The following is a 25,863-nucleotide window of genomic DNA, read 5'->3' as shown; positions in this document are numbered from 1 at the left end:
AGGGAACTGCACTGGGCCTGGCCGTGTGAAGAGTTAAGGAGCGAGTGGTGAGTGCAGGAAGGCGTTGCTCTGTGGTTGTGGGGCGTCTTGCTGAGTCAATCGCAGAGCCCAGCCCCAGCTCACACCGGACAGTGCGTCTCTGCCGAACAGCCGGATCGGAGCAGTCGCTGCTGCCTTTGCCATCCCAGCCCCGGCGAGGGAGCGATTGGACTCGTGCGGGGGCTCCTTGGCTTGACCCAGCCGGCCAGGATGAAGATGTGGCTCGTGGCCGGCCTGCTGCTGCTCCTCAGGGCTGAAGGCGCAGGTAGGGGCGGGGGCATCGTGGGCGGCCCCAGGGCTCCGGCCCTTCTCGCAGGGGCAGGCCTCGTGTGCAGGGGCTCGGCAGGGAGCAGGGAGCAGGCCTGAGCCCGTGATTTGGCCTCGCTGGGTCCTGCCCGACCCTGCGCCTGGGGAGCCTTTCGAGGGCTGGTTCTGAACGTGGGGCCCAGGGGGTGCGGGCTCTGCGGTGGGGATGGGGGGATCCAGGACTCTAGATCTGGGGGAGTCACTTCCCAGCTCCCTGCCACCCTTGCTCAGCCCCACACAGCTCGCCTTGACCCCCCTCTGCCCCACATGGCCCCTCTGCCAACCCCATCTCTGGAGGAGCCAGCGCTGGGCTGGGCGTCTCTAACGGGGCAGTGCTCGTTCTTCAGACCTGAAGGAGTTGGTGACTAAGACCCTTGGAGGCTTTTAGGGGCCTGGAAAGGGGGCAGAGTGCGGGTTTGACTGGCAGGGCTGGCGTCTCAGAGGTCGTGCAGTGCTGGGGGCGGCCCTGAGGCAAAGGGGCCTGCGCCAAACTGGCGCCTCCAGGGCCGTCCTGCCAGTGGCACAGGGCTTGAGCTTCAACTAGGGGCAGTTCTGGGGGCAGCTTCTTGCTTTGTTCTGCACCCGCCTCCCGCTGCGAGGCTGGGCCCCCTGTGCCGAAAGTGAAACCCCTCCGAGCAGCGCCCAGGGCGGGCTGGGGCCAGTGGCAAGTGGAAGCTGGTCACACCCAAACGAGTGACCCCCCTGCCCGGCAGCCCCTATGACACCCAGATGGCTTCACTTGGCTTGTTAATGGGAGCTCTGCGCGCAGCTGTGGCCCTGAAGTGGGGCAAAGGCCCAGTGTTGTGCCCCCCTGGCTGGGCATGGACCCCTGCCCAGGCCCTGCCAGCAGCTGCTGTCCTGAGTTATGTTCTAGGGGAAGCCGGGCTGGGGTGGGGCCCCTCTGCCCCACACGGCCCCTTTGCCAACCCCATCTCAGCATATGTGTGCGTCATAGACCCACTCTCAATGGAGAAGCCTCCCCTTTTCGCTAGCGTCTCCCCTTTGGGCTGAGACCCTCTCCCCAGCCCTGTCCCCTCAGCCTGGACCCTACAGACTCTGGGGCACTATCCAGAAAGTCAGGGTTTGTCCAGAAATCCTCCGTCCCGCATTTCCCCTCCTCCCTATCACTGCCTGCAATGGGCCCACCCCCGCGGGGCTGCTGGGACCCAGTGTGGGAAGTACTTTGGGATCTCTGAGGTCAAAGGCAGGTCAGAAACTCCAGATCTTCCCCTTCTTTTCCTGCCCATTCCGGATGCCCCCTCCTGAGCTGCCCCCCCAGCCCAGTGTGTCTGGAATATGGAAGCATTCTAGGGGTGCCATCTGAAGGCATCGTACCAGAACACCCCCCTCCGCTGCTGGCTGATTAACTGAATCGCTCCATTGTCTCCCGCTGAGATCTGGGGAATGGGTGGATGGGCACTGGCTGGGGAACGGGAGCAGGGTGCATGGCAGGAGGGAGTGGTTAAATAAGAATGGGAAGCCAACCTGGCCAGGGGATGGGTGTAACCCCTTGCCCTGGATGTGTGTGTTCTGCCTCTGGCTTTTCAGGCTGGCAGGGTTGATAAGGGATCCTCACTCGGGGTCCAAACAAACCCGGGGACAGGATTCCAGCCTCAGACTTGGGAGCTCGGCTGTATGGAAAGTAGATCCTGTCAAAGGAATGGGATATCTGTGTTTGATGAGTTTACACGTTTGGTTGATAAAAGTGAGTGTTGCTGTATTGGTCATAGCTCTTCTGTGAGGTGTTTGGCATGATACCACATGACAGTTTGATTAAAAATTGGATAGGCCTCCAATTGTCATTGTAAATGCAGAATCATCTTCGAGTGGGTGTGTTTCTAGTGAGGTCCCTGCAGGGATCAGTTCTTGGCCCTACGTTATTTAACATTTGTATCAATGACCTGGAAGAAAACATAAAATCATCCCTGATAAAGTTTGCAGATGACACAAAAATTGGGGCAGTGGTAAATGAAGAGGGCAGGTCACTGACACAGAGTGATCTGGATCACCTGGTACTTGGGCGCAAGCAAACAATATGTTTTAATACGGCTCCATATAAATGTACACAGCTAGGAACAAAGAGTGCAGCCGTACTTACAGGATGGGGGACTCGAGCCTGGGAAGCAGGGACGGTGAGAAAGATTTGGGAGTCATGGTGGATAATCAGCTGAACATGAGCTCCCAATGCAACGTGGTGGCCAAAAACAATCCTGGGATGTATAAATGGGGAAATCGCAATTTGGAGTAGAGAGGTTATTTTACCTCTGTTTGGCACTGGTGTGACCGCGGCTGGGATCCTCTGTCCAGTTCTGGTGCCCACAGTTCAAGGAGGATGTTGATCAGGTGGAGTGGGTCAGAGAAGAGCCACAGGAATGATTAAAGGATTAGAAAACCTGCCTTGTAGCGAGAGACACAAGGAGCTCAGTCTATTTAGCATAACAAAGAGAAGACTAAGGGTAGATATCTATAAATATCTACCTGGGGAACAAATACTTAATAACGGGCTCTTTAGTCTAGCCGAGAAAGGTTGAACAGGCTCCAATGGCTGGAAGTTGAAGCCAGACACATTCAGACTGGAAATAAGGTGTAAATTTTTAACAGTGAGAGTAATTAACCATTGGCCTAGCTTACCAAGGGTGCTGACGGATGCTCCATCACAGAGAATCTTGATCTAAGAATTTGGGCTGTATAAGTAGGGACATTGCCAGCAGATCGAGGGATGTGATCATTCCCCTCTACTCAGCACTGGTGAGGCCCCATCTGGAGCACTGTGTCCAGTTTTGGGCCTCACACTACAAGAAGGATGTGGAAAAATTGAAAGAGTCCAGCGGAGGGCAACAAAAATGATTAGGGGGCTGGAACACATGACTTATGAGGAGAGGCTGAGGGAACTGGGATTGTTTAGTCTGCAGAAGAGAAGAATGAGGGGGGATTTGATAGCTTCTTTCAACTACCTGAAAGGGGGTTCTAAAGAGGATGAATCTAGACTGTTCTCAGTGGCACCAGATGACAGAACAAGGAGTAATGGTCTCAAGTTGCAGTGGGGAAGGCTTAGGTTGGATATTAGGAAAAACTTTTTCACCAGGAGGGTGGTGAAGCACTGGAATGGGTTCCCTAGGGAGGTGGTGGAATCTCCTTCCTTAGAGGTTTTTAAGGTCAGGCTTGACAAAGCCCTGGCTGGGACGATTTAGTTGGGGATTGGTCCTGCTTTGAGCAGGGGGTTGGACTAGATGACCTCCTTGGAATCTACAAATCCTTTCCCATCAATTCCTCATTGATTTAGTCCCAGCAGAGAAAGGTGCCCTGGGATAAATCAACTCCACTGAAGCCACGGGCAAAGCTACCACCGGGATTTCAGCCCACATGCTCACAAAGGCCTCATGCCTTGGGCTGCCCCCTCAGTCCATTTCAGGTGCTCACTGTAGAGAGGGGGGTTGGGAGTGGAGGGAGACATTGTTATTACTGCTAATTACAATGGGAGCCTCTGAGCCTGAACATGGTGCACAGGAGAGGGATAATAGCAGCATCCCCGAAGAGCAGTACAGGTCATTTCTCTTCTAGCCCAGTTCCCCTACTGGTGCCCAGTGCGTTTCCCTGTCGGGGTCTCTCTTCCCTCCCCCCCGCACTGGCTACATGGCCCAGCCGCCGACTCTGCCCCCCAGCTTGGGGCTGGCCCTCAATGGGAACTGCAGTCCTCGCATTCACTCCCGCCCCAACGGCCTGTGCTGAACAGGGCCTGTCAGCTGGCGCGGGCTAATCTTCCCTACAGCAAACGCCTCTCTCCCTGCCCGCGCCCAGTGGGGCTGCCAGCGCAGTGAGTGAGATGGCGGCTTGGCCCTCAGAGCTCGGCTGGGGACTCTCAGGTCTCTCCCGCTGCCACCCGCCTGTTGCAGAGGAGCCGGTGAAACCAGAGTCAGCCCCAGGAGTCCAGAAAAGTCTCTGGGCCAGGAGCTTCCAGAAGCAGGAAACGAAGCGAGTCCAGGCTCTAGATCTGAAGGTGTTTGCTGCTGCTAGAGTCCGAGGGCCCATCTAACCAGCTCCCTGTCCCACACCCATAGAGTGGGGCTGGGACGGAGCCCCAGGCCCAGATCCCTCAGGCTCCAGGGAGGGTCGTGTACCAAGCTGAGCTTGTTGGCTCCAGCCCACGCAGTGTAGCTCCATTTTCTCTCTCTTTGCTTTTGGGTTCCCAGCTAGAGTCCTTCAAACCAGCGTCCCCAGTGTGTGACCTGGGGGTCTGATCCTGTGGGGCACACAGAGCCCTGCAGGGTCGGGCCCTCTGTTCAGGCCTCTTAGAGATCCAGCGTTTCCAAAGTCCTGGGTCGTGGCCAAGTCTGGTACTTGTCACACATCAGCCCCTGCAGTCGCTGTGCCAGAGGGTGGCTGTGAGCCCTGGGCGCTCAGCTGCGGACCTCAGCAGGAGCCGGCAGCCACAGTTCCCGGGAGGAAGGCTGGAGTAAGACTTGGGAGCCCTGGGTTTAATTCTCAGTTTGGCCACAGACTCCCTGCACTGCCTGGTCTCTCTGGGCCTCAGTTTCCCATCAGTAAAATGGGGATGGTTCCTTCCTTCCTAGGTGTTTTGTGAGGGAGGCAGAAAGACAGACTGAGCCCCTGGGGTGAGATTGAGGACAGGGTGGTTATGGGATTCATAATCTCCTAGGGTATCTGGGGAAGCTGTTTGCAGCAGAACTGAGGGGTCTGCTCGGGTGGGGCCCAGGGCCTCCCTGCCTATGGATACACCGCCATGGAAAGGTGCTGTGTGCTCCAGTGGGCTTCTCTGCAGTGCAGCTGCCCTCATGTGCCCACCGGTAGCTGCTTTATCAGTTTGGCCAGGATAACGGGAGAAACAGACAATCCCAGGGACGAGCTCAGGCTTAACCGCAGGGACCAGGTGGGCTGTGGGGCCCATCTCCCCACAACTCTGCCCAAGAGACTGTGACGTGCACCAAGGAGCCTCGACTGGGTGGCAGCACAGCCCAGCCAGCCTGGCTGGTGTCTGATTTCAACGGGTCCCAACATCCCAAACCAGGGGAAACTTGCAGACTGGGTTGGTTCAACCCCCAAATTCCGGGGCTGCCCCCATGGCAGAAGCTGCTGGGGCCTGCACTGCTCTAGCCACGAGCAGCACAGTGAGTTCCTTGCACTCCCCCGGCCACCCACATCACACCCACTGCTGCGTCCTGTCCAGCGCGACAAGCCCCAGCAGTGACGGAGTGGGGGGATACGTGCTGGCTAAGGCCTGGCAAGGGGGGCGAATGAAAACAGCTTGGGGTTTAGAGGAGAGGGCTTGATAGCATCCACCCCAAGCCGGGGGCTGGGGGTGTCTCAGCCCTGCCCTCACTGAGGAATGGGGGAGAAAAGGCCCTCAAGGGCCAAAAGGTGCCGGACTCTAGTGGGTGGATCGTGGCCTGTGTTCCTAGCTCTGCCGCTATCTCGAGTCTCCTCCCTCCCTGCCAGTCAGTTCCCTGCCCGTGCCAGGCAGCCCAGCGGCAGGAGGGAGGCAGCTCAGCCAGTGATGGCCAGGAAAAGCCTTTGCTAAAGGGTGGAGTCTCACTGTTATGACTAGAGCCGTTACAGCCCCTGCGTGAGGGCCTGCACATCGTATCTGGCACTGAGCAGCGCTGGGCTGACACGTTCCTCCGAGTGCTCCAGCAAAGCCCTTCATGGTGCAAGGTGCCCTTTCCTTGCCAGGGTTCTGCACTTACGTGTGGAGAGCGGAGAGCCAGGGTGCCCTGATCACGCCACCTCACCCGCTGCTGGCACAGCCCTCAGGCCGGGGGCAGGGGGAGTGCTGCCCCCAACCCCTTCTGGGCTGACTGGCAGGAATTACAGAGCTCCTAGCAAAGATGGTCTTTAATACCCAAAGGAAGGCACTGGGTAGCTTCCCCACCTTGTGCCCTTCTGCGGTACCTCCTGCCTGCAGGACTCTGTGCAGCTTTGACTCAATAACAAACTGAACCCCTGGGGAAGGGGCTCGGTGTTAGTAGCACTAATCTACAGATGGGGAAACTGAGGCACGAAGCAGGGCCAGAGCCAGAAATAGAATCTACGTCCGCTGATGGCTCCTCCCACGTTCCAACCACTAGACCAGTGGTTCTCAACCAAAGGTCTGGGCTGCAAGCAGGTTTCGGGGGGGCGCCAAGCAGGGCCTGCATTAGACTCAGGGTAGAAAGCCGAAGCCCCACCACATGGGGCTGAAGTCCAGGGTTCTGAGCCCCACCACTCTGGGCTGAGGCTGAAGCCTGAGCAATGTAGCTTCGTGGGAGCCCCTGTGGCATGAGGCCCCAGGCAGTTGCCCTGCTTGCTACCCCCTAATGCCGGCCCTGGTTTTTAAATGCAGAAGACCAGTTACTATGGCACAGGCAGGTGGGCTGTGGAGTTTTTATAGCATGTGGCGGGGGGGAGCTCAGAAAGAAAAAGGTTGAGAACCCCTGCACTAGACACCCTGACACCCCCTTTCCTTACTGCTTTGGCAATGAGGTATTGTAGTAGGCACCTCTGTGCAGGGAGGGGTGGGGGAACCCCCCCGTACGTGGGATGAGGAGGATGCTGCAGCCTGTCTCTGCCCCTGCTGTACGAGCAGAGCACCGGAGCTGAGCTGCTGGGCTTTCCCTTGTATGCGATTTCTGCCAAGCACCCGCGCTGTGTTTTGGCTGATGTTCAGGCCGACTCCCTTTGTCGTACCCGGCCTGCTGCTGAGCTCCTGTGTTTCCTGGAGTCTGGATTATATCAGCGACAAACCTGACCTGACTGAGAGCCCAAAACCAGAGCGTGAGAGCCAGAGCGAGCGAGAGTGAGCAAGAGAGCAAGACTGAGCGCAAGTCTGTGTGCGAGAGAGTGAGAGTGCATGTGCGAGAGAGCCAGAGCGAGCGAGAGTGCACGTGCAAGAGAGCGAGACTGAGCGCGAGTCCGTGTGCGAGAGAGTGAGAGTGCATGTGCGAGAGAGCCAGAGCGAGCGAGAGTGCACGTGCAAGAGAGCGAGACTGAGCGCGAGTCCGTGTGCGAGTGAGAGTACATGTGCGAGAGAGCAAGTGTGAGCAAGAGTGCGTGTGTGAGAGAGCGAGTGGTCTGACAACAAAGACAGAAATGCATATGGCTCGTTTGGGTGGACTGGAGGGATCACTGTCTGGGCAGTGCACAGGGGTTATGAAGTGATGATTTCATGCACAAGCGCACACACATGTGTGCACACAGATATACACACATACCTGTGTGACAGCATGCACACACACACACCCGTGCACACCCCATCCGTATATGCACATGTATGTGCATGTGCACACCCACCCACACAAACATACCTGCATGCACACACTCAAATACCTTAGTGCATGCACACGTACCTGCATGCACACATACACACACCCATACACGCATATTTGTGTGCATGCATGCGCACACACTCATACACACACACACGCACACACACCTGCATGCACATACACCCCCCCCACACATACACATGTACCTGTGTTCATGTAGACCTGCATGCATGCAGACACATCCCTGTGCACGCATACAGACACATCCCTGTGTGCATGCATATACACCCACACCTGTATGCACACACGCACACTTATACACACACTGTTGATAATTTGTATAGTCAGTTGCTTGCCCACCCTTTGGCTTGTTACTAAATATGTTCAAGAGACCAAATAATAACGTGACTCAGGTTTACTACTATGAGCCAATAATAATATAGCACTGGAAAAAAGTTCACTCCGATCGCAGCCTCTGGGAAGCCGTCTCGGGCAGTGTCGTTACATTCCCTGTACCCAGAAGGTGGCGCCCCAAGTTACACCCTAATGCCATCATGTTATGTCCTACCTCTTTACCAGTAGCAGACAGCGGTGGATTAAGATTTACCGGGGCCCCGGGCCCAAAGAACATTTGCCCCCCCCCCCCCCCCAATGCCCCATTAAAAACACGAATGTATCAAAATGCATTAACACAAAGACTCCATTCAGTGTTTACACACTGCGTTAATAATGAAGCAAATCAGACCCTAGTTCGTTATGTCTAAATTAACTGCTCTATTTTTCCACATAGAAAATGAATCTGGCTAGATATTATCCAGACCAGAACACAAAGGGGTTCCCTGCTAATCTGGACAACAGAATGTTACAAGAATCAGTTGTTCACCGGCCAAGTGGTTCTTTCATCTCCAGCGCCGCCCAGAGGGGGGGGGGGGGGCAAGTGGGGCAATTTGCCCCAGGCCCTGGGCGTTGCAGGGGCCTCCATGAGAGTTTTTCGGGGGCCCTGGAGCGGGGTTCTTCACTCGCTTTGGGGGCCCCGGAAAACTCTTGCGGGGCCGGGGCCCCCAGAGCTTCTACCGCTCCTGGTCTTCGGTGGCAATTCGGCGGCGGGGCGTCCTTCTGCCCTGGGTTGGAAGGACCCCCTGCCGCTGAATTACTGCCAAAGCGGGACCCGCCACCAAAGTGCTGGGTCTTCAGCGGCACTTCGGCAGCGGGTCCTGGAGTGGAAGGACCCCCCACTGCCGAATTACCGCTGAAGGGGGGGCCCCCCCTGCCGCTGAAGACCCCAGGCCCCCTGAATCCTCTGGGAGGCCCTGTTCATCTCTCACATTTTCTTAAACTTGACCATTACACGGGGGGAGCCTCTCACCAGTGGGGGCAACTCTTGCTGGCTGCTCTGATGCTTTTTCCTAAAATACTTAATTCACTTTAGGGAAAATAAATAAATATGCACATATACGTGTCTAAATCATGGGAATTATTTATGTAGGGTTTTGCAGGAATCAAAACAATATACAGTTGTCTCCATTCTTTACTGGACCCAACCAGAATAGTAACACAAATTAGTTGCTTTGCACATTCTGGTCTTTTTTGCTGTTGTTTCTCTTGCTTTTTTGGTCGCTTTTCTTTTTTAGACTTGCTTAGTCTGCTGCTGTGAAAAGTGATACTTGTATGTTAATACCTGTTTTCACAGCCTCCCAGGTAGCTACTACGTCTGCTGTGAAAAAGTGACAATAACAAACATACAAATATCACTTTTCACAGCAGACTTACTCAGCCCCAGAAAGCCTGGGGACAAGTTAATCTCTGGATGGGGAGGTTGGTAGGGAGGCAGTGGGAGCCAGAGGCGATGGTGGATGGATAGGGAGCCAGGGGAGGCAGTGGGGGCCGGTGGGGATGGAAGGGGGGTGATGAGGGGTACGGAGGTGGCAGCAGGGGCTAGGGGAGATGGGAAGGGGAGCCTGAGGCTGGCCCCCACTGCCACATGGCCAGGGGTGGGAGCCCAAAAGCCTGAAGCCCCATGGCTAGATCCTGGGCCCCAGCCCAAGCCCTGTGGCTGGGGCACATGGCTGAAGCCTGGGGTCAGAGGAGGCAACAGGGGCCGGGGGTCCGAGCCCAAAGTCCTGCGGCTGGAGTCTGGGGCCCCCAATTTGACAGGGGCCCCTGGGCACAGGCCCCAGGAGGCCGTGTGTTAATCAGCCACTGGTAACAGGGCCTATGTGCGTTGTCTGAAACTCGATTTAACCAGTTGGATTCCTTCCTTTTGTGGCACCGTGGTGTCCCCCGATCTTTGCCCTGAGCTCCTGCACTCCAGGTTCCCGAGGGCCTGCAGGAGCCCCTAGGTCTGTACCAGGGGAGAACAGTCACGTCTTGGCCTCTTCCTTTGGGACCTTCCAGTGCATGCCTGTTGCTATGGTAACTCGTCCATCCTGGCCTTGACAGCTTCCCTGTGGACTTAGGCCAGCGCTCACTTCAGTGATTGCGAGAGGTTAAGGGACACGTAGCACACGTGAGCAGGGGTATATAAAACGCAGAGGCCAATTTAAGCGATATAACTTGTGTTATATCACAATTATGTGCTTAATACCCACTGATAGCCGTATGGTGTGGATTATACACTATTGGAAATGTGAGATATATGGATAGATATCTGCCAGCCCAGCGTATATTAGTCAACAACACGTATCTGTGTGTGCACACTCACCCCCACCCCCATTCACACGCACACATGTGCACACACACACACACACAAGCAGTGTGTCAGGATCCTGCCTGGGGAAGATGCAAGGACACCCGGTAACATTTTCAAAGGTGCCTGCATCCCTTAGCTGGTCTATTGACTTTCCCTGGGACTTTCAGTGAGACTCAGGCCCTTCTGCAATGGTGACCAAGCTGGGCGAAGGTGCGTCCCAGACCCACCTCTGCAGAGGTTCCTTTGTGCAAGGCCCCAAAGCTGCTTGTGGCCCAGGGTCTGGGGGAAGAGCTGGCAGATTTCTTTACCGTTTCCCAGCAATGCGCTGTAAGGTGGCCTCTGAGTCTGATGACACCATCCCGACAGCTCCCTGCAGCTCCCTGTGCTGAATGCGCCACCGACGCCCCCCCCCCCCAATCACTGACGGGAAGCAGCTGTTCCTGTCTTATTGCTGCAAAGCAGACGGGTTCCCTCCCGGTGATTTGAGGTAACCAGCCCAAGGCAGTCAGTGCCCCGGGGCTGGCTGCATGGGAGGGAGCAGAGGAGCTCCTCCCCGCCACAGAACAGCAACAGCAACCGCAGGCCAGCCCAGCGCCTGTGTCTCCTGCGTGGCCTCGGGAGCTGCCTCTCCCCACTTGCTCAGGTGGCTGATCCTACTCCAGGGTGGGGCCTGCCTCTCCTCTCACGGAGCTGCTCCCCTGCCCAGCACTGCCCAGCCATGCTCCCGCCCGCTTGCCGGCTCTGGCCCCGCTTCTTCATGGGCTGCTGCTGCCACCCCGTGTAGGTTGACAAGTGACCAGAGGCGCCCAGGTGCTCGTGGTGGTGGCACCATCCCAGGTGGCTCCCTGGGGGCTGGCACTAAGTGTTTGTTCCCTGCCGCATTACCTGGGAATTCAGGGAGACTTCCAGGCAGCACCATGTAACTGAAGTGCAGCCCGTGGTGTAACCTGCTGGCACTGCCGCCCGTTCACTCTCTGCTACTCCTCTTTGCAATGATACCTCCCTCCCCCCACACAGTCCCTCCCTAGCACCTCCAGCGTCCCAAGGCGGCTGCCCAAGCAGCATCACAGGGTCCCTGCCCTGGCACATGGGTGGGAACAAAAGTTCACCTGCCTGCATGTTGGCAGACAGACCAAAGAGAAAGGGCCCCTGGCCCTGGGGAGCCAGTTCTGGTTACATTTCAGAGCCAGCAGATAAAGCTCTGAGCATCCTCAAACAGCGACAGGAAGTGCTGAAATCCTTCGCACACAGCATTGTCCCTAATACAGACCCTGCTCCGGGGCTAACCTCCCACTGACTTCAGCAGGGCCCGGACGCTCCCCTGCCCACTTCTGGCCAGTGCCCCACCAGGAAAGGCTGCAGAGGTGGGGTGAGCGATGCAGCTGGGGCCTGGACCTGAAACCAGAAGTGTGACTTTCCTCAGGGTACAATCTGGATCGCTGAATAGCGGTGTCCTCTCAATTCTCCAACGGCGAGTGCCTTTTACACTGCTTTGCTGTGAGAGCAGCCACTCCTGGCCTTGCTCACACGCAGCCTCTAGCATGTACGTGTTACCCCCAGCAGAGTTACATGAGTGCCTCTAGCCAGCCACTCCTGATTTCTATTGCAGCGTGACACTAGCAACTTCCCAGTCCCAGACGTATCCCCGGAAATGTGCATCTTACACTGTTCAGCTCTTTCCTTCTGGATGATACAAGTTCCTAGAAAGTCCATCATTTCATCGATAGATGATATGCACAGGCCCTGTTATCTCAAATGAAGTTTCCCGAACACTTCGATCCAAGCACACACTGGTTTAGATAAAACAATAAAACAAGTTTATTAACTGCAGAAAGATGGATTTTATGTGATTACAAGTAATGAGCCATAAAAGTCAGAATTGGTTACAAAGAAATAAAAGGTAAAACACAAACTAATACCTAACTTAACAAGTTAAGGGAATTCAAAGCAAAGATTTCTTTCACCATGTGCTCACAGCAGTCTGGCTGGATTCCCCCCCAGCCAGGACTCCTCCCCCATTTCAACAATGCTTTCTTTGTTTTTCAAATCTTGTTGATGCCGTGAGTAGAGATGAAGGGAGAGATCAGTTGGGGTGTCTGTTCCTCATTTTTATATCTGTTCTTCCTCTTTTCTGGGACTCCTTTCAGCTGCTAATCTGCTCTTCAGATGGGGTTCAGATGACAGCCAGTTTATCTACACAGTATCGCCCCCCCGCTTCCCCCACCAGCTGTTTGATTGCCAAGATTGCCAAGTTGTTTGTCTCTGAGGCTATGTCTACACTACGGACCTTACAGTGGCCAGCGTACTCCTACAGCTGTGCCACTGCCAGGTCTCCCGTGTAACCGCTCTAGCGCCTCCCCCCAACAGAACACTCATTGGGATGAAACAGCAACCGCAGGCCAGCCCAGCATTGACTGGCATTAGCTATGTCAGCAGGAAAGCCGTCATAGTGCTGTCCACACTGACACTTTTGCCAGTGAAACTTATGTTGGTCGGGGGGATGTTTTTTTCAAACCCCTGGCTGACGAAAGTTTTGTTGACAAAAGTGCTAGTGTAGACAAAGCCTCAGGAAGTAGTTTGGGCTGCTTCCCCAGACTTGAAATATGCCTTAGCAACATCATACAGGAAAATCTTATAACTTTACATACAATGTTGCCACACATATGTTACCAGGACAATAATGATCAGCGAAGTATGAGTTTTCTAAGGACACGTCACAAGGCATAGTTTGTAAACAATTTATCATAGTTCTGTAAAAAGGATGAACACAAGATTACAGACTGTCATAAGGAGCAACTGTGCTTCCAGGCCTCAGCCTCATGCGCCAGGTTGCAACGCCACTTGCTCAAATGTGGCCCGGCTGCCCCCTGTCCTGGCAGAGGGGCAGCTGGGCCAAACCCGAGCGGTGTGAGTGTGGGGCGGGTGATGGGAGTGAGCAGAGCTGGGCAGGGGTCAGGATTGGGGGGAGCCAGCTTAGCCCTGATGGTAGCAGAGCGCTGAGCCTAGGGGGCACCAATGAGTGGCCAGAATGGTCCCAGGGTTGGTGAAAGAGGGACTGGGGTGGGCTATGGGGGAGTGGGGAGTGGTGGGGGGTGGGGTTGAGGGTGACTGGGGAATGTTGGGGGTGGTGGGATTCATTGTGGAGGTTGGGGTTGTAATGGGGATATTGAAGCAGTGGGGTGAGTTGGGGGCAGTGGAGTGAATTGGGGGTTGAGATATGGGGGATGTGGGGGTGGTGTCCAGTGGGGCTGAGATGCTGGGGGCTGTGGGGAGTGGGATGTATGTCAGGGCTGTTGGGGGTGTGTGGAAACTGTCAGGATAAGTGGGGGCTGGTGCAGTGTTGTTGAGGGTGTATATGGGATGGGAGGGGCACTTGAGGGGCTGTGTGTGGGGTGGGAGGGGCACTTGAGGGGCTGTTTGGGGGTGGGATGGAAGGGACATTTGGGGGGCTGTTTGGGTTGGAGTACATATGGGGGGTGCTTTAAGGAAGGTAGAGGTCCAATTTCCATAGTCCACAAGGCCCTCAAATTCCGTAATCTGGGCCTGAGCAGCGGGAGATTCAAGAGCTGGCGGCTGGGGCCGAGTGAGGCGCTTGCCCCTGGGTGGGCAGGCCGGGGAGCAGGGGGCTAGTGGGCACGGGCAGCGCTGGGGATGATCACACCATGGCCCTGTGCGGGGAGGAAACCAGCCAGGCCTTGGTGTAAAGCAGGGAGCATCCAAGGCGCTGGCCCTGCAGGGAGCACCCCAGGGTGCACAGAGCTTTCTGTGGGGTCAGGGCCGAGGCACACAGCTGTGCTGTCCCTCGGTTCCCCTACAGGTCCGTTCTGGTGACCCAGTGCTCTGGGTAGCCCCTCACCCCCCACCAGGCACACCCGGAGGTAGGACTGCCCGCCCCAGGAAACAGAGGAGCACGAGTCAGATCCCCAGCCCCAATCTACCTCTCCATTCTCACTCTTCCTCTTCCTAGCCCCACATTATTCCCCTCTGCAGAGCGTCCCACGTGCCCAGGCGCCGAAGCAAACTTCTCCAGCATGGCCCCTGGTTTCTCCAGCATCTGGAAGCTCATTGCTTCACCTCCTCTACCCTTTCCGTGTTGGTTGTGCAGCGTTAGCCCGAGCACTCCGCAGCAGGGCCGGGCGCGCTGCTGGATGGGTGTATACAGTGCCCAGTACAACTGAGTCCGATCCTGCCTGGGGCTTCCAGGCACCGCCGAAATGTAGCTAATAAATAACCCTTGTTAGTGTCTGGGGCAGCGCAGCTCACAAAGCGTGTGAGAGCTGGGGCAGCGCGCGCTCGGTTGAGGAGATCCAGCTGTGGAGCAAAGAGATCGGGTTAATCTAGAGTTTGAGCATCTCTAGGGAACATTGTAAAACCTTCCTCTTCGAGAAAGCCTTTCCACCACAGCCGGAAAAGCACTCGCACCCTGACACCCCAGCTACCTGTCGCCCTAAAACCCAGCCCCCGCATCAAAGCACAAAGCCTCCCAGAGTAACTAACCAAAGCCTCCCTCCAGCAGCACATGCATCCTTCCAGCAGAGCCAGAGACTTTGCTACAACTAGTGATAGGACATGGACCGTGCCCGGATACCATGGTGATGGGCAGCAGGACAAACCCTAGGAGACAGAGGTAGATAAGATACAGGGGTGTGTGCTGATGGGGATAGATTAGACAGGGGGCTGGAGGGGGTAGCTGGCTAGGGGATAGATTAGATGGGGGATGGAGGGGGTAGCTGGCTAGGGGATAGATTAGATACGGGGGTGGAAGGGGTAGCTGGCTAGGGGATAGATTAGATGGGGGCTGGAGGGGGTAGCTGGCTAGGGGATAGATTAGATGGGGGATGGAGGGGGTAGCTGGCTAGGCGATAGATTAGATGGGGGATGGAGGGGGTAGCTGGCTAGGGGATAGATTAGATGGGGATGGAGGGGTAGCTGGTTAGGGATAGATTAGATAGGGGATGGAGGGGATAGCTGGCTAGGGATAGATTAGATGGGGGTTGGAGGGGGTAGCTGGCTAGGGGATAGATTAGATGGGGGATGGAGTGGGTAGCTGGTTAGGGGATAGATTAGATGGGGGATGGAGGGGGTAGCTGGTTAGGGGATAGATTAGATGGGGGATGGAGGGGGTAGCTGGTTGGGGATAGATTAGATAGGGGATGGAGGGATAGCTGGCTGGGGAGAGATTAGATGGGGGTTGGAGGGGATAGCTGGCTAGGGGATAGATTAGATGGGGCTGGAGGGTAGCTGGCTAGGGATAGATTAGATGGGGATGGAGGGGTAGCTGGCTAGGCGATAGATTAGATGGGGATGGAGGGTAGCTGGCTAGGGGATAGATTAGATGGGGGCTGGAGGGTGTCAAAGTTAGACTCAGGACTCACAGTTTGTCAGACCACTCTGTTTTATTAGCACAGCGCTCTGCTAATAACACCCAGATAATGTGAGCACCATGCAAGACACAAACTATCTTATTTATACAGATAAAAGGGTGAGAATTTAACAAGATAACAAATGAAGCAGAATCAGATAAGTTTACCTGGGCTAGACATGCATATCTTATATCCTTACTAACTATTACCCATCTTCTGTTAATGTTTCGCCATTAGCACCATTGTTTATGCCTAATGTTTCTTTTCCTGGCACCTGTATTTCAACATTTCTTATTTCTGCTTAAAGGTACATACAACATTTTTTTAATCCATTCTTATTTTTACAATATAATTCATTCTACTTTCACAAGGGGGTAGCTGGCTAGGGGATAGATTAGATGGGGGATGGAGGGGTAGCTGGTTAGGGGATAGATTAGATGGGGGCTGGAGGGGGTAGCTGGTTAGGGGATAGATTAGATAGGGGATGGAGGGGGTAGCTGGCTAGGGAACAGATTAGATACGGGGATGGAGGGGGTAGCTGGCTAGGGGATAGATTAGATGGGGATGGAGGGTAGCTGGCTAGGGGATAGACTAGATAGGGGATGGAGGGGGTAGCTGGCTAGGGGATAGATTAGATAGGGGATGGAGGGGGTAGCTGGCTAGGGGATAGATTAGATAGGGGATGGAGGGGGTAGCTGGTTAGGGGATAGATTAGAGAGGGGATGGAGGGGGTAGCTGGCTAGGGAACAGATTAGATATGGGGATGGAGGGGGTAGCTGGCTAGGGGATAGATTAGATGGGGGATGGAGGGGGTAGCTGGCTAGGGGATAGATTAGATACGGGGATGGAGGGGGTAGCTGGCTAGGGGATAGATTAGATAGGGGATGGAGGGGGTAGCTGGCTAGGGGATAGATTAGATGGGGGATGGAGGGGGTAGCTGGCTAGGGGATAGATTAGATACGGGGATGGAGGGGGTAGCTGGTTAGATGGACAGATAGACAGAATGTTTGTACCGTGCTTTGAGCCCCGCCAGAGACAGGCAAAGGGAGACCTGTGTGAGTTAAACGCTGCTTTATGAGTAGTGCCGAGCAGACGCTGGTGAACCGGTGCAGGAGCTAATTAACCATCAATACTAGCTGCCTTCACCGCAGTGTAAAGTCCCCGCACTTGGGGCCCCAGCCCCCACTGATTTGTGCATGTTCCTCGCTAGGGCCCTGCTCTTGCTGTTGGGAAGAGACGGGGGGACCCGGGATTTCCTGCAGGGCCCGTGCTGGGGAAAGCCTCTGCAGTCCTGTACCAGCCCGTGGGATACACAGCCCTGGCAGTGGCCCTGCATGCTCGCCTCCCCGGGCAAGGGCAGAGGATCAGAGGGTTTAGACGTTTGTCAGCGAGGCCTGTTACTGCTCAGTGCCTCAAGTGCGATCGCACAGACAACACCCCGGCCCCCACTGCTGCTTGTGGTTTCATGACACTCTAGCCGGTTGGCTAAAGCGCTTGAGACAAGTTTCTGCCACGGACGTGGTTTCCATTTCTGGCTTTGAGCTGCGAGAGGACTCTCCTGGGTGGTTTCGGGGGACTGGAGGGGAGTAGGGGGCCCAGGGGGGAGGGGCTACTCATCTCTGTATCGGAGCCCCTCGTGAGACCAAGGCGGCAGGACTTCCTTTCCGTGCAGCTGGTTTCACAGTGGCAGGGCCGGGGTGCCTGTGTCTGTGTCGGGCACCTCACACAACACGTGTCTGAACCGCCGGGTGCTGCTGTGCCTGGGTTGGGCTCTGCTGCGGCCATATTAGGCCCTTCCCCCGCAACACCCCCTCCCCAGAGCTGGGCTCCGGCTGGAAGGACGAGCGTGCTGGGGAGTGGACGGGCCCGGAGTGACCAGACTCCAGCCCCATTAGGGCTTCCGAGACTTGAAATGAACCTGTGATCCGAGGGGCAGGCAGTGCGGGGAGGTACAGCGTGGGCCCCCTCCACTGACGCTGCCAGAGCCATTGGGATTTGGGGGGTTGTGTCCAGATACGAGGTGCTCCCGGAACACGGTGTTGGAGGCTAGGGAGTCTCTCTGCCCTGGCCATATGGTGCCTCCCGTACCCCATAAGCTCTGACCTCCCCCACTCCCTCTCTTTTCCGACTGTATTTCTCTGGGAAGGCCAGGCTGATTTCACCAGGGAGCCCTGCATGACCAACATTGTGCCCTGAGTCCCTGCCCACCCCAACATGCAAAAATAGCAGCCGACTGCCCCCAGGATCTCATCAGTGCACTGGGAGTCAGGACGCCTGGGTTCTGGTCTGCTCTCCGCTGGCTGGCTAATGACCCTGGGGATGTCAGTTCCCCCTCTGAGCCTTAGCACAACCATAATGAGTCTGACTTGCCTAGTGGGTACTGGGAGGTTTCGCTGATATGTTTGCTAGGCACATGCAAAGGGCTGATAGTGCATTCAGCTCTTAGATCTCTGAGCAACTGCTATAGGTGGGGGATTCAGTTTTCTGATTCCCAGTCACTCTCTAACCACTAGGCCGTGCTGCATCATGTAGTGCATAAAGTAGTGCTCTGAAGTGCGTGTGCATCTGAACATACCGATGCATCTCACACCCACCACGGTCGCGTTTCAAGCTGTTAGCATTGTGTTTTGAATTCTGTTTTAGTTCTGCAGCAAACCACACTGAATTCCACTAATCAAAGAGTTAATCTACAGAATGCTTTTCCCCCGTGCCCTTCCATCCGCCAAAATAAACCCCGATATTTACCCAGAAATATTATTAATAGCTTGTTGCACTGATTTTCAGCTGTTTTTGTTGTTGTGGTAATAAACACTGATAAATTCCTGGGAAAAATTAAACAAAATAAAAACTGAAAACGAAGGGCCCTAACTAGGTCTCTGTGGTTTATTTGTAGAGTATCTTCTCTGAAGGCTCCCAGAGGCCTTAAGGCCTGAGGGGCCAATGCATTGCCCTGAGCTCGGCCAGCTTCCAGCACGCTGCGTTCCCCACTGTGCCCTGGACTCATGTCCCTTCTATGAAAGGAAACAGGACAAAATTCCAAGCTCCTTGTGTCATTAATGGGAAGTTCTGAGGTTCCCGCACCTTTCAGCTCCTTGTGTCAGGTGCAAATCACATCCAGAGCACAGGAGATCCAGTGTCCTGGGCAGAGGGTGAGACAACTGGAGATCTCACATCACTAGAGGGTTGGTCGCTAGGCGGGCAGAGGGTAATAATATCATTGCTGTTAGGAACAGAGGGCTGGAAACAGTGCATCAAAGCACCTGTCCATCCAACCCACGATTCTGCCTCCAGCAGAGGACAGAACCTGATCTTTGAGGAAAGAGAAAGCCCACTTCCTTCCTGACCAGTGAGGCACAATGCCCTGAAGCATGAGATCTGATTGTCCTTATTTTAGCTAGTATAACTAGAATGTCCCTGCTGGCTAAAACGTCATCCCATCTCTATTCAAACCCACTGAAACTCTTTGACTCTGCTAGGAGGCTACTGTGCAAGTAAACATGTATTTTTAGAGGACGTGTAGGGCCAGATTTGGAGACTGTTACCCTTCCCAGGGTCACTTTAAAATAACTCCAAACTTGTTAGTCTGGAGCCATGTTCTTTAGCCATTTCTAGTAACAAAGCCAGAGCCGCCAGGTTCCTCCCAACAACACGATAGACCCACAACGAGCTCTGAGTCACTCTCTGGTTGGTTGAGCCATGAACATCTGAAGTGCAATCCTGGCTCCACTGAAGTTAATGGCCAAACTCTCACTGACTTCAATGGGGCCAGGACATCAGCCCTGGTATTGGTAGGGCCTAACGTGGTCCGGAAGGGGTGCCAGGTCTGTCACTGGCCAATGGGGAATTTCATTAGTTAGCAACAAACTTGAGCCGCTCCTTTGGCTGCAGGGATATGATTTAGTCTGCGCCAGCTGTTTGGTCTAATGGGTGTGAATCCACAGAGGCCCATTAGATCGTCCAGTCCTTCCTCAAGGGGCCAGTGTGGGATGGTTCCCCATGGGCTACGTTGTTCAGCCTGGTTTAAGTGACAAGCTCAGGGCAGTCTGGTAATGAGAACCAGGAGTGACGGGTGTGGATTGCAAAGATGTGCACAGGGGTATACTGAGCTGCATCAGCAAAGGCACTGCGTCACAACCAGGGCTATCTGTGTCTATTGATCTATCTCCATCCACCTCTCTCTCTCCCCCCATCCACCCCATCTATCTATCTATCTATCTATCTATCTATCTATCTATCTATCTATCTATCTATCTAGTTCTGGTGTGATCACATGTAGAATGTGGTGTGGAGACCTCAGTGCAAGGAAGATGCAGCCAAACTGGAGGGAATTCTGAGAAAAGTGACAGTTATTCAGGGGCTGGAGGGTGAGTGAAGGAGCTGACAATGTCTCCCTTCGCTCAGGGATACCTCGGGTTGTGGCTGGGAGGGCGGGACAGATACTTGTCTGCAGGTGTTTGAGGAGGGGAGGAGCTCTGAAGGGTGACTGAGGGGGGAGCATGAGGAAATTCGACCCTGAGTGAAGGGTGTATCAGCCGGGGGAGAAGAGCCTCTCCAGGGAAGTGGTTGAAAGTCCCATCACTTGGGACATTCAAACCTGGGCTAGCCAAATGAGGAGCGGGCTCCAGTGGCCGGGATGGGAGGCAGAAGCGGCTAGCTGCTGGGAGACGCCTTTCCCACCTCGAGGGTTTGCATTTCTGGTGGGGCTGGGGTACAGAAAAATCCTGCTTGGATGTGACGGCTCAGTCCCTGACCCAGCAGGAAGCCTCAGCAGAGGTCCCAGGTTTCCTGCCTTGAAAGCAAGCTGCCTTCTCATCCTGATGTGGGCGGTGCGAGAGCCTAGTCCTACACCGATGCTCCAGCCTGCAAATCCTGGAGTTGGGCGGCTGCTCTGCTCTCCAGCAAAGGCCAGGCTTGTGTGACTCATTCTATGCCCTGGAATGCTCGTTCCTGCTGGGCTTGGTGGGACGATGGCGGTGCAACACCCCCACGCAGCAGCAGGAAGCTGCATTCCCTCTCCCCCTCACCAGAACGCTAATGACACCTCTCCTCCCTGCAGAGGCACTGGCCGAACCCGAGCTGTGCTATGTCCTGGACGCTGTCTTGTTCACCTACGGCATCATCCTCACAGTGCTCTACTGCCGCCTGAAGGTGAGTCTCCGGGGGCCTGGCCGTTCTCGCCACTCTTTAGGTGACCCCCGATGGGGAGCAGAGGGTTACTGTGCCAGCCCTTCCACTCCAGAAATGCCATGAGATTGGGAGGCTCCATCTCTTCAGTGGTTCGTAATTGTTCAGGGGACAAGGGCCCCTGCCGGGCGAAGCTTGGGGAGCCTCAGCAGAGCGGTGCTGCAGGGGGAGCGGCAGATCCAGACCGAGGTGCACTGGCAGAGCCGTGGGGGAAGCTGGCCCAGCCCATCTCGCACCAGCCAGCACTGCTGGGCTCTTGTTTTTCGGAGCAGCAAATTTACCTTTTGGAGAAAATGAAATCATAGTAAAAAGAGATGAGAAAGGCCAGCTCTCAGCACTGCTCTGCTCCCCTTGGCATCTCTGCTGGGGTTATTCCAGAGGAGCTCCGAGCTGGCACAGCTGGCTCCTACGCCTCCCTCCCGTCAGCTACTGGCACAGGGGGCGGAGAAGAGATGGGAGGGGCAGACATGGGGGGTGACTGGCATATGAGACACTCCAGCAATACCCAGCTGGCGCGGGGAGCATCACCCCTCCCTTCCAGAAAGAAGGGTGGCCCTTCAGGCTCTCGGGGGGAGACCAGGAGCCAATTCCAGGCTCTGCCATAAGTGCATTTACGCCAGGGCCAGGAGCGCAGGCTGACAGGCGTGGAAATGGCCATGTAGCCAGGGGTAGCACGGCCGCAGCTCAGGCCTGTGCCTGCCTGAGTACAAACCCACCGGGAGCCGCTGGGTACATACTAGGGTGGCGAGCTCCAGCTGCCGGGGCTACACTAGCTGGGGTGGAGCTAGTGCGTGTCTGGCAGTCTGAGCTGGGATGCACGCTCCCTGCTGCAGTGTGGACGTACCCAGTGTGCCCTGAGGCAAGTCTCAGAGCCCCTATACGCTGTGGGGGATAGCCCTGCTCTGCCTCCCAGGGCTGTGTGAGGGAAAACACCGCCAGGCTTGGGAGACGCTCAGCTACAGCAGTGACGGGGACCATACTGGTCCCAGTGCAGAGGGCTATAATAGCATGTGGTCCAGACTTAGCTGCTACAGTTTAGTGCAGCCCCAGGGCTGCTCTAGAATGCTGGATATTAGAAGTCCCTCCCACCCCTCCCCTCAGCTGAGAATCTGCCCCCAAAATGTTTCAGGGGCTATTTGTTCTTTAATTCATGTTTTTCATTTCCTTTTTCAGCTCCAGGTTCGAAAAGCATCAAAAGCCGTCCCCAGCGCAGCCTATAGCGTACGTCCTTTCTGCTTCCTGTCGTTTACCCCTTTGACAGGGCCTTGTGGGTGTAGCTGTTGCTTTCGTTGGTCCCTCGGTCCAACAGAGCCCAGATCTGTGGTGCCGCTTTGGTTGTGCTGCACAGCACAGCTCTCCTCTGGGGGTCCACTGGGAGGAGTGGGGCCAAGGGCTTTGCTGGGGGGAGTATTTTGTATGGGCACATTGAGGTGAGTTTGTTCTGTGCTGATGTTTGGGGCCTTACGCTGCAGTGCAGGGAGGCTGTGTGGGGCAGCGGGAAGCACTCAGATCCTAGTCCCAGCTTTGCCACTAATTTGCAGTTTGCAGGGGGGAGGGATCGCTCAGTGGTTTGAGCATTGGCCTGCTAAACCCAGGGTTGTGAGTTCAATTCTTGAGGGGGGCAAAAGTCTGTCTGGGGATTGCTCCTGCTTTAAGCAGGGGGTTGGACTACATGACCTCCTGAGGTCCCTTCCAACCCTGAGATTCTGTGATTATCTGCAGGCAAGTCAGTTTCCCTGTCTCTGAGTGTGAATAATGGCACTGACCCACCTTTGCAAAGTCCTCTGAGGTCTGTGCCTGACCTGCCAGTGCCATGTCCCAGGGGAGAGTCCTGGCTCTGTTCTAGTCCTGCTGAGATTTAGCCTGTTCCCTTCATGCCCATTCTTGTTTTTTCATTTGTTGTCCCATTTGGCTTCTGCACTCTGTAGCCCCTCCCTCATTTGAGGGGGGTGGGGCTATTTGTCCTCAGTGGGTTTATGCCCCCCCCCCCATTGGCATCTTTCACCAGCGATAAATGCACGCACACACACATATAAAAAGACAGGAGCAAGTTGCTGTGGAGTGTCCCGTGCTGGCTGGTGCATGGGCTAGGTAGGATATTTCTCTCCTCCTCTCACCTGAGCAAGGTGAAATAGAGCCTGGAGTAGAAACCCTTGAGCATTTTGCAAACCCTCATTTCCATCCCCTTGGGCGGGTGAACGCGGCTCACGGTGCCTGGTGCCCGCCTGCCTAGGCATTCCCCATTCTCAGGGTGGAAGTGGTTTGTAAACCTTCAGTGAACGTGGTCATGCCCCTGGTTTGAACCAGCCACCCCGACGTGTCCGGAGGCAGGTTGTGCTCGGGGTGTCTCCCTCTCTTTGGAAGCCTGGGAAGTTTCCTGAGAAATCCGGCCAGAGATTTGGGACTCCGATCCCCCCGGAGAAGATTTGGGACTCCGATCCCCCCGGAGAAGAATCTACGCTTTTGCAGAAGCCACCAAGTGATTCCAAACATCCTGATGCTTGGGTGCCCCTGGCTGCAAAATGAGCCCCAGCTGATTGGGGAAGCTGCTGGTGCTGGCTGTTTGAGCTAAGAAGATAGCGCAGGCGCTGGACTAGAGCACGCACGGCAGTAGCCACCCTGTTAGCTATGTGAGAATAAACCACCAAGTACCATGCGCACCCCATACCAAAGGAAATGGAGAGGCCTCCTGGACGGGGCAGCGTGGAGGGTTTATAGCAAATACTTCATGCCAGACAAAGCTGATTGCCTTTTGCATGCAAGTGTGAATTTCCTGGGTCAAGAGAATGCAGCAGAGGCTGGATTTCAGTGCAGTGTTTGACACATCCTCTGTCAAAATCTTCCTTGAAAAGGCCAGGTAAACTGGCGTGGAGGTGGCACTGTCACATGGACTGAAAACTGGCTAAAGAGGTCAAAAAAGGCACATGATTAAAAGCAATGGGCTGGGGGAGGAGGCAGGGATCAGTGCCATTTAATACCGTAATGGTCCAGAGGAAGAGGGCAAAGGGCACAGGACTGCGATGCATATTGATACTAAGTGGGGAGCAGCTGTGAGGCCACGGGAAGACAGAGGAAAAATAGTGCAGACCTCCTGGGCTGGGAGAGAATCACCCAACGCTCAGACAGCATGAGTGAGAGAACGCAGGGGAGCTGCCCTGCCGTGGGGTGCCAGCCAGAGGGGTGCAGACGGGAGCTTGCAATGCCAGTGTGATTTTGAGCTGTGAGGCAGGAGGCACAGCCGGGAGGCGATACGCTCTTTCACGACCAGTGGCGAGAGCAACCCCTCAATATACGACATGGCGTGTCATGGAGATCCTGGCAAAGAGGCTCATTCGAAGAGGAGTGGGGCCTGGAAGCATTAATGGCTGAGTGCGGCTGAGCGAACTCCATCTGTCCAGTGTGGCTAGTGGGGGGCAGGGGAACAAACGACAGGTGAAAAAAACCAAGACAGGAGGAGAATTCTGGGTGGGGTGGGGGTGGAAGGGGTTAGAAGGGGAAGGAATGGGATGAAAGAAAAAAACTGCAGACCCAGGATAGTTCAGTATTTCCACTTCTGCATCCGGCCCAAACCACAAAGTGCAGAGGCAGCTGCATTGAAAGAAAGAAAGAGAAAGAAAGAAAATTAAGTTATTTTTCAAGCTTCCAAGAGTTCCAGCTTTGGGCTGAGTGTCGGAGCTGGGTGATGGTGCGGACAGGCCCCGTCTCCCCCACAGTGTGGGGGGAGGAAGGGGCTGCTTCTGTTATTTTGCTTCTTGTTCCTTCTCACTTCTCTCTCTTTCTCTTTCTCTTTGTGCAGCAGAAAGAAGAAGGGATCTATACCGTAAGTACCCAAACGTCCCCACCCTGGTTTGCTGCCATGTGCAATGATTTGCATGGGACTTGGTCCCTTTCACCAGCTCCCAAGGTGCCCAGAAGATGCAAGTGATACGGGGGCTACATGGCAGAGCTGTATTTTGAATTAATTAATCGATGTTATTAAATAATAACACCGGTGTCTGCCTGAAAGTCATCTCCATCTGATGACTGTGGTAACAGCCACTGCAAGGACTGTTTTCAGTCCCTTTCCTATTAGGCAGGTATCCACATCACCAAACCACCGTCGGCACTAATTGGACCCCTCGCTGGAGGTCAGCACAAAGACTGAGCTTCCCGATAGTGCCCCTGTAGGGCAGGGCCATTGCCAGGGGGAGATACTGCTGCTGCTGCCTTGTGGGTGACCAGAGGGCACGAGTCTCGGGGGTGCCAATTTGGTCCCTCTCACCAGCATGAAAACTCTGTGTTTTGGGTCTTTTGGGATGGGTCCCGCAATGCAAACATCGGCTCAGACTCTGCTGCTTTGCTTATAGCCGGGAGCCCTTTTCTAGGTTCTTCTAGGCTATTGAATAAGGAGCAGGAGGTTTTTCTGGGCAGTGTCACTGGCTCCTGCTCTGTGCACCTGGTTCAGACGTGTGTTAACATCTCATGAGACCTGCAGGGAATGGCTGAGACAGCTGCTGATGTTCTACCTAGACTAAGTGAAGGGCTGTCAGATGAGGCTGAGCTCTGGGCACATAAAGCAGGGAACACTCCTGCACGGCAGGGAGAGGATGGACGACATGGGGCCTGGACAGGCTTTTCCAGCTCTAGTCTGACCTGGAGAAAAAACCCACCCTGTGCTGGAGTCGGATTTGGAGCTCAGCCACCAGCTCCATCTCTCCCAAAGATTTCACTCCCCTAGCCCCAGGCTTAGTTCATTTGAATCGTTTCATGAGTCCCATTTGGAACCAAAATCCTAATCCCCACCACCACTTCTGTCTCCTCTTCTTCCTTACAGGGGCTCAGCACTCAGAACCAGGAGACCTACGAAACCCTCCGGACCAAGCCTAATTAGGAGCCCAGTGGTATCCCCAGGTGCAGCCTCTGCAGAAGGAGGTTGAAGGGGGAGCAGGTGTCCCAAGAGTGATTTATACGAGTTCCTCCCCAGTCCCAGCAAAGAAACAACTTTGTTGAAACCAGTGGTTCCCAGTTGCCCTCACATGCTGAA

The 25,863-nt window shown here is 55.1% G+C and overlaps 1 protein-coding gene across 2 annotated transcripts; it reads left to right on the top strand.

Moving 5' to 3' along the window:
- On the top strand, positions 1 to 25,863 carry FCER1G (Fc fragment of IgE receptor Ig). Of its 2 annotated transcripts, none has more exons than XM_039513615.1 (5): positions 1 to 304; positions 20,713 to 20,804; positions 22,014 to 22,061; positions 24,640 to 24,660; positions 25,654 to 25,863. In XM_039513615.1, the coding sequence occupies exons 1-5, from the start codon at positions 250 to 252 to the stop codon at positions 25,708 to 25,710; spliced, it is 273 nt and encodes a 90-aa protein (XP_039369549.1). In that variant the 5' UTR covers positions 1 to 249; the 3' UTR covers positions 25,711 to 25,863. The 2 variants fall into 2 exon arrangements, with proteins under 2 accessions (XP_039369549.1, XP_039369548.1); XM_039513614.1 differs by having other exon boundaries at positions 14 to 304; positions 24,637 to 24,660.

Source organism: Mauremys reevesii, linkage group 24 (genome assembly GCF_016161935.1).
Source record: "Mauremys reevesii isolate NIE-2019 linkage group 24, ASM1616193v1, whole genome shotgun sequence".
NCBI lineage: Eukaryota > Metazoa > Chordata > Testudines > Geoemydidae > Mauremys > Mauremys reevesii.
Note: the sequence above shows the minus strand (reverse complement) of the source record. Positions and strands in the feature narration are given on the sequence as shown.

Bases quoted from the DNA above. Each gene is read 5' to 3' on its own strand.
- FCER1G (XM_039513614.1), top strand. From the start codon at position 250: ATGAAGATGTGGCTCGTGGCCGGCCTGCTGCTGCTCCTCAGGGCTGAA. The intron at 305-20,712 runs GTAGGGGCGGGG...TCCTCCCTGCAG, and splicing joins CCTCAGGGCTGAAGGCGCAG to AGGCACTGGCCGAACCCGAG. The intron at 24,661-25,653 runs GTAAGTACCCAA...TCTTCCTTACAG, and splicing joins AAGAAGAAGGGATCTATACC to GGGCTCAGCACTCAGAACCA.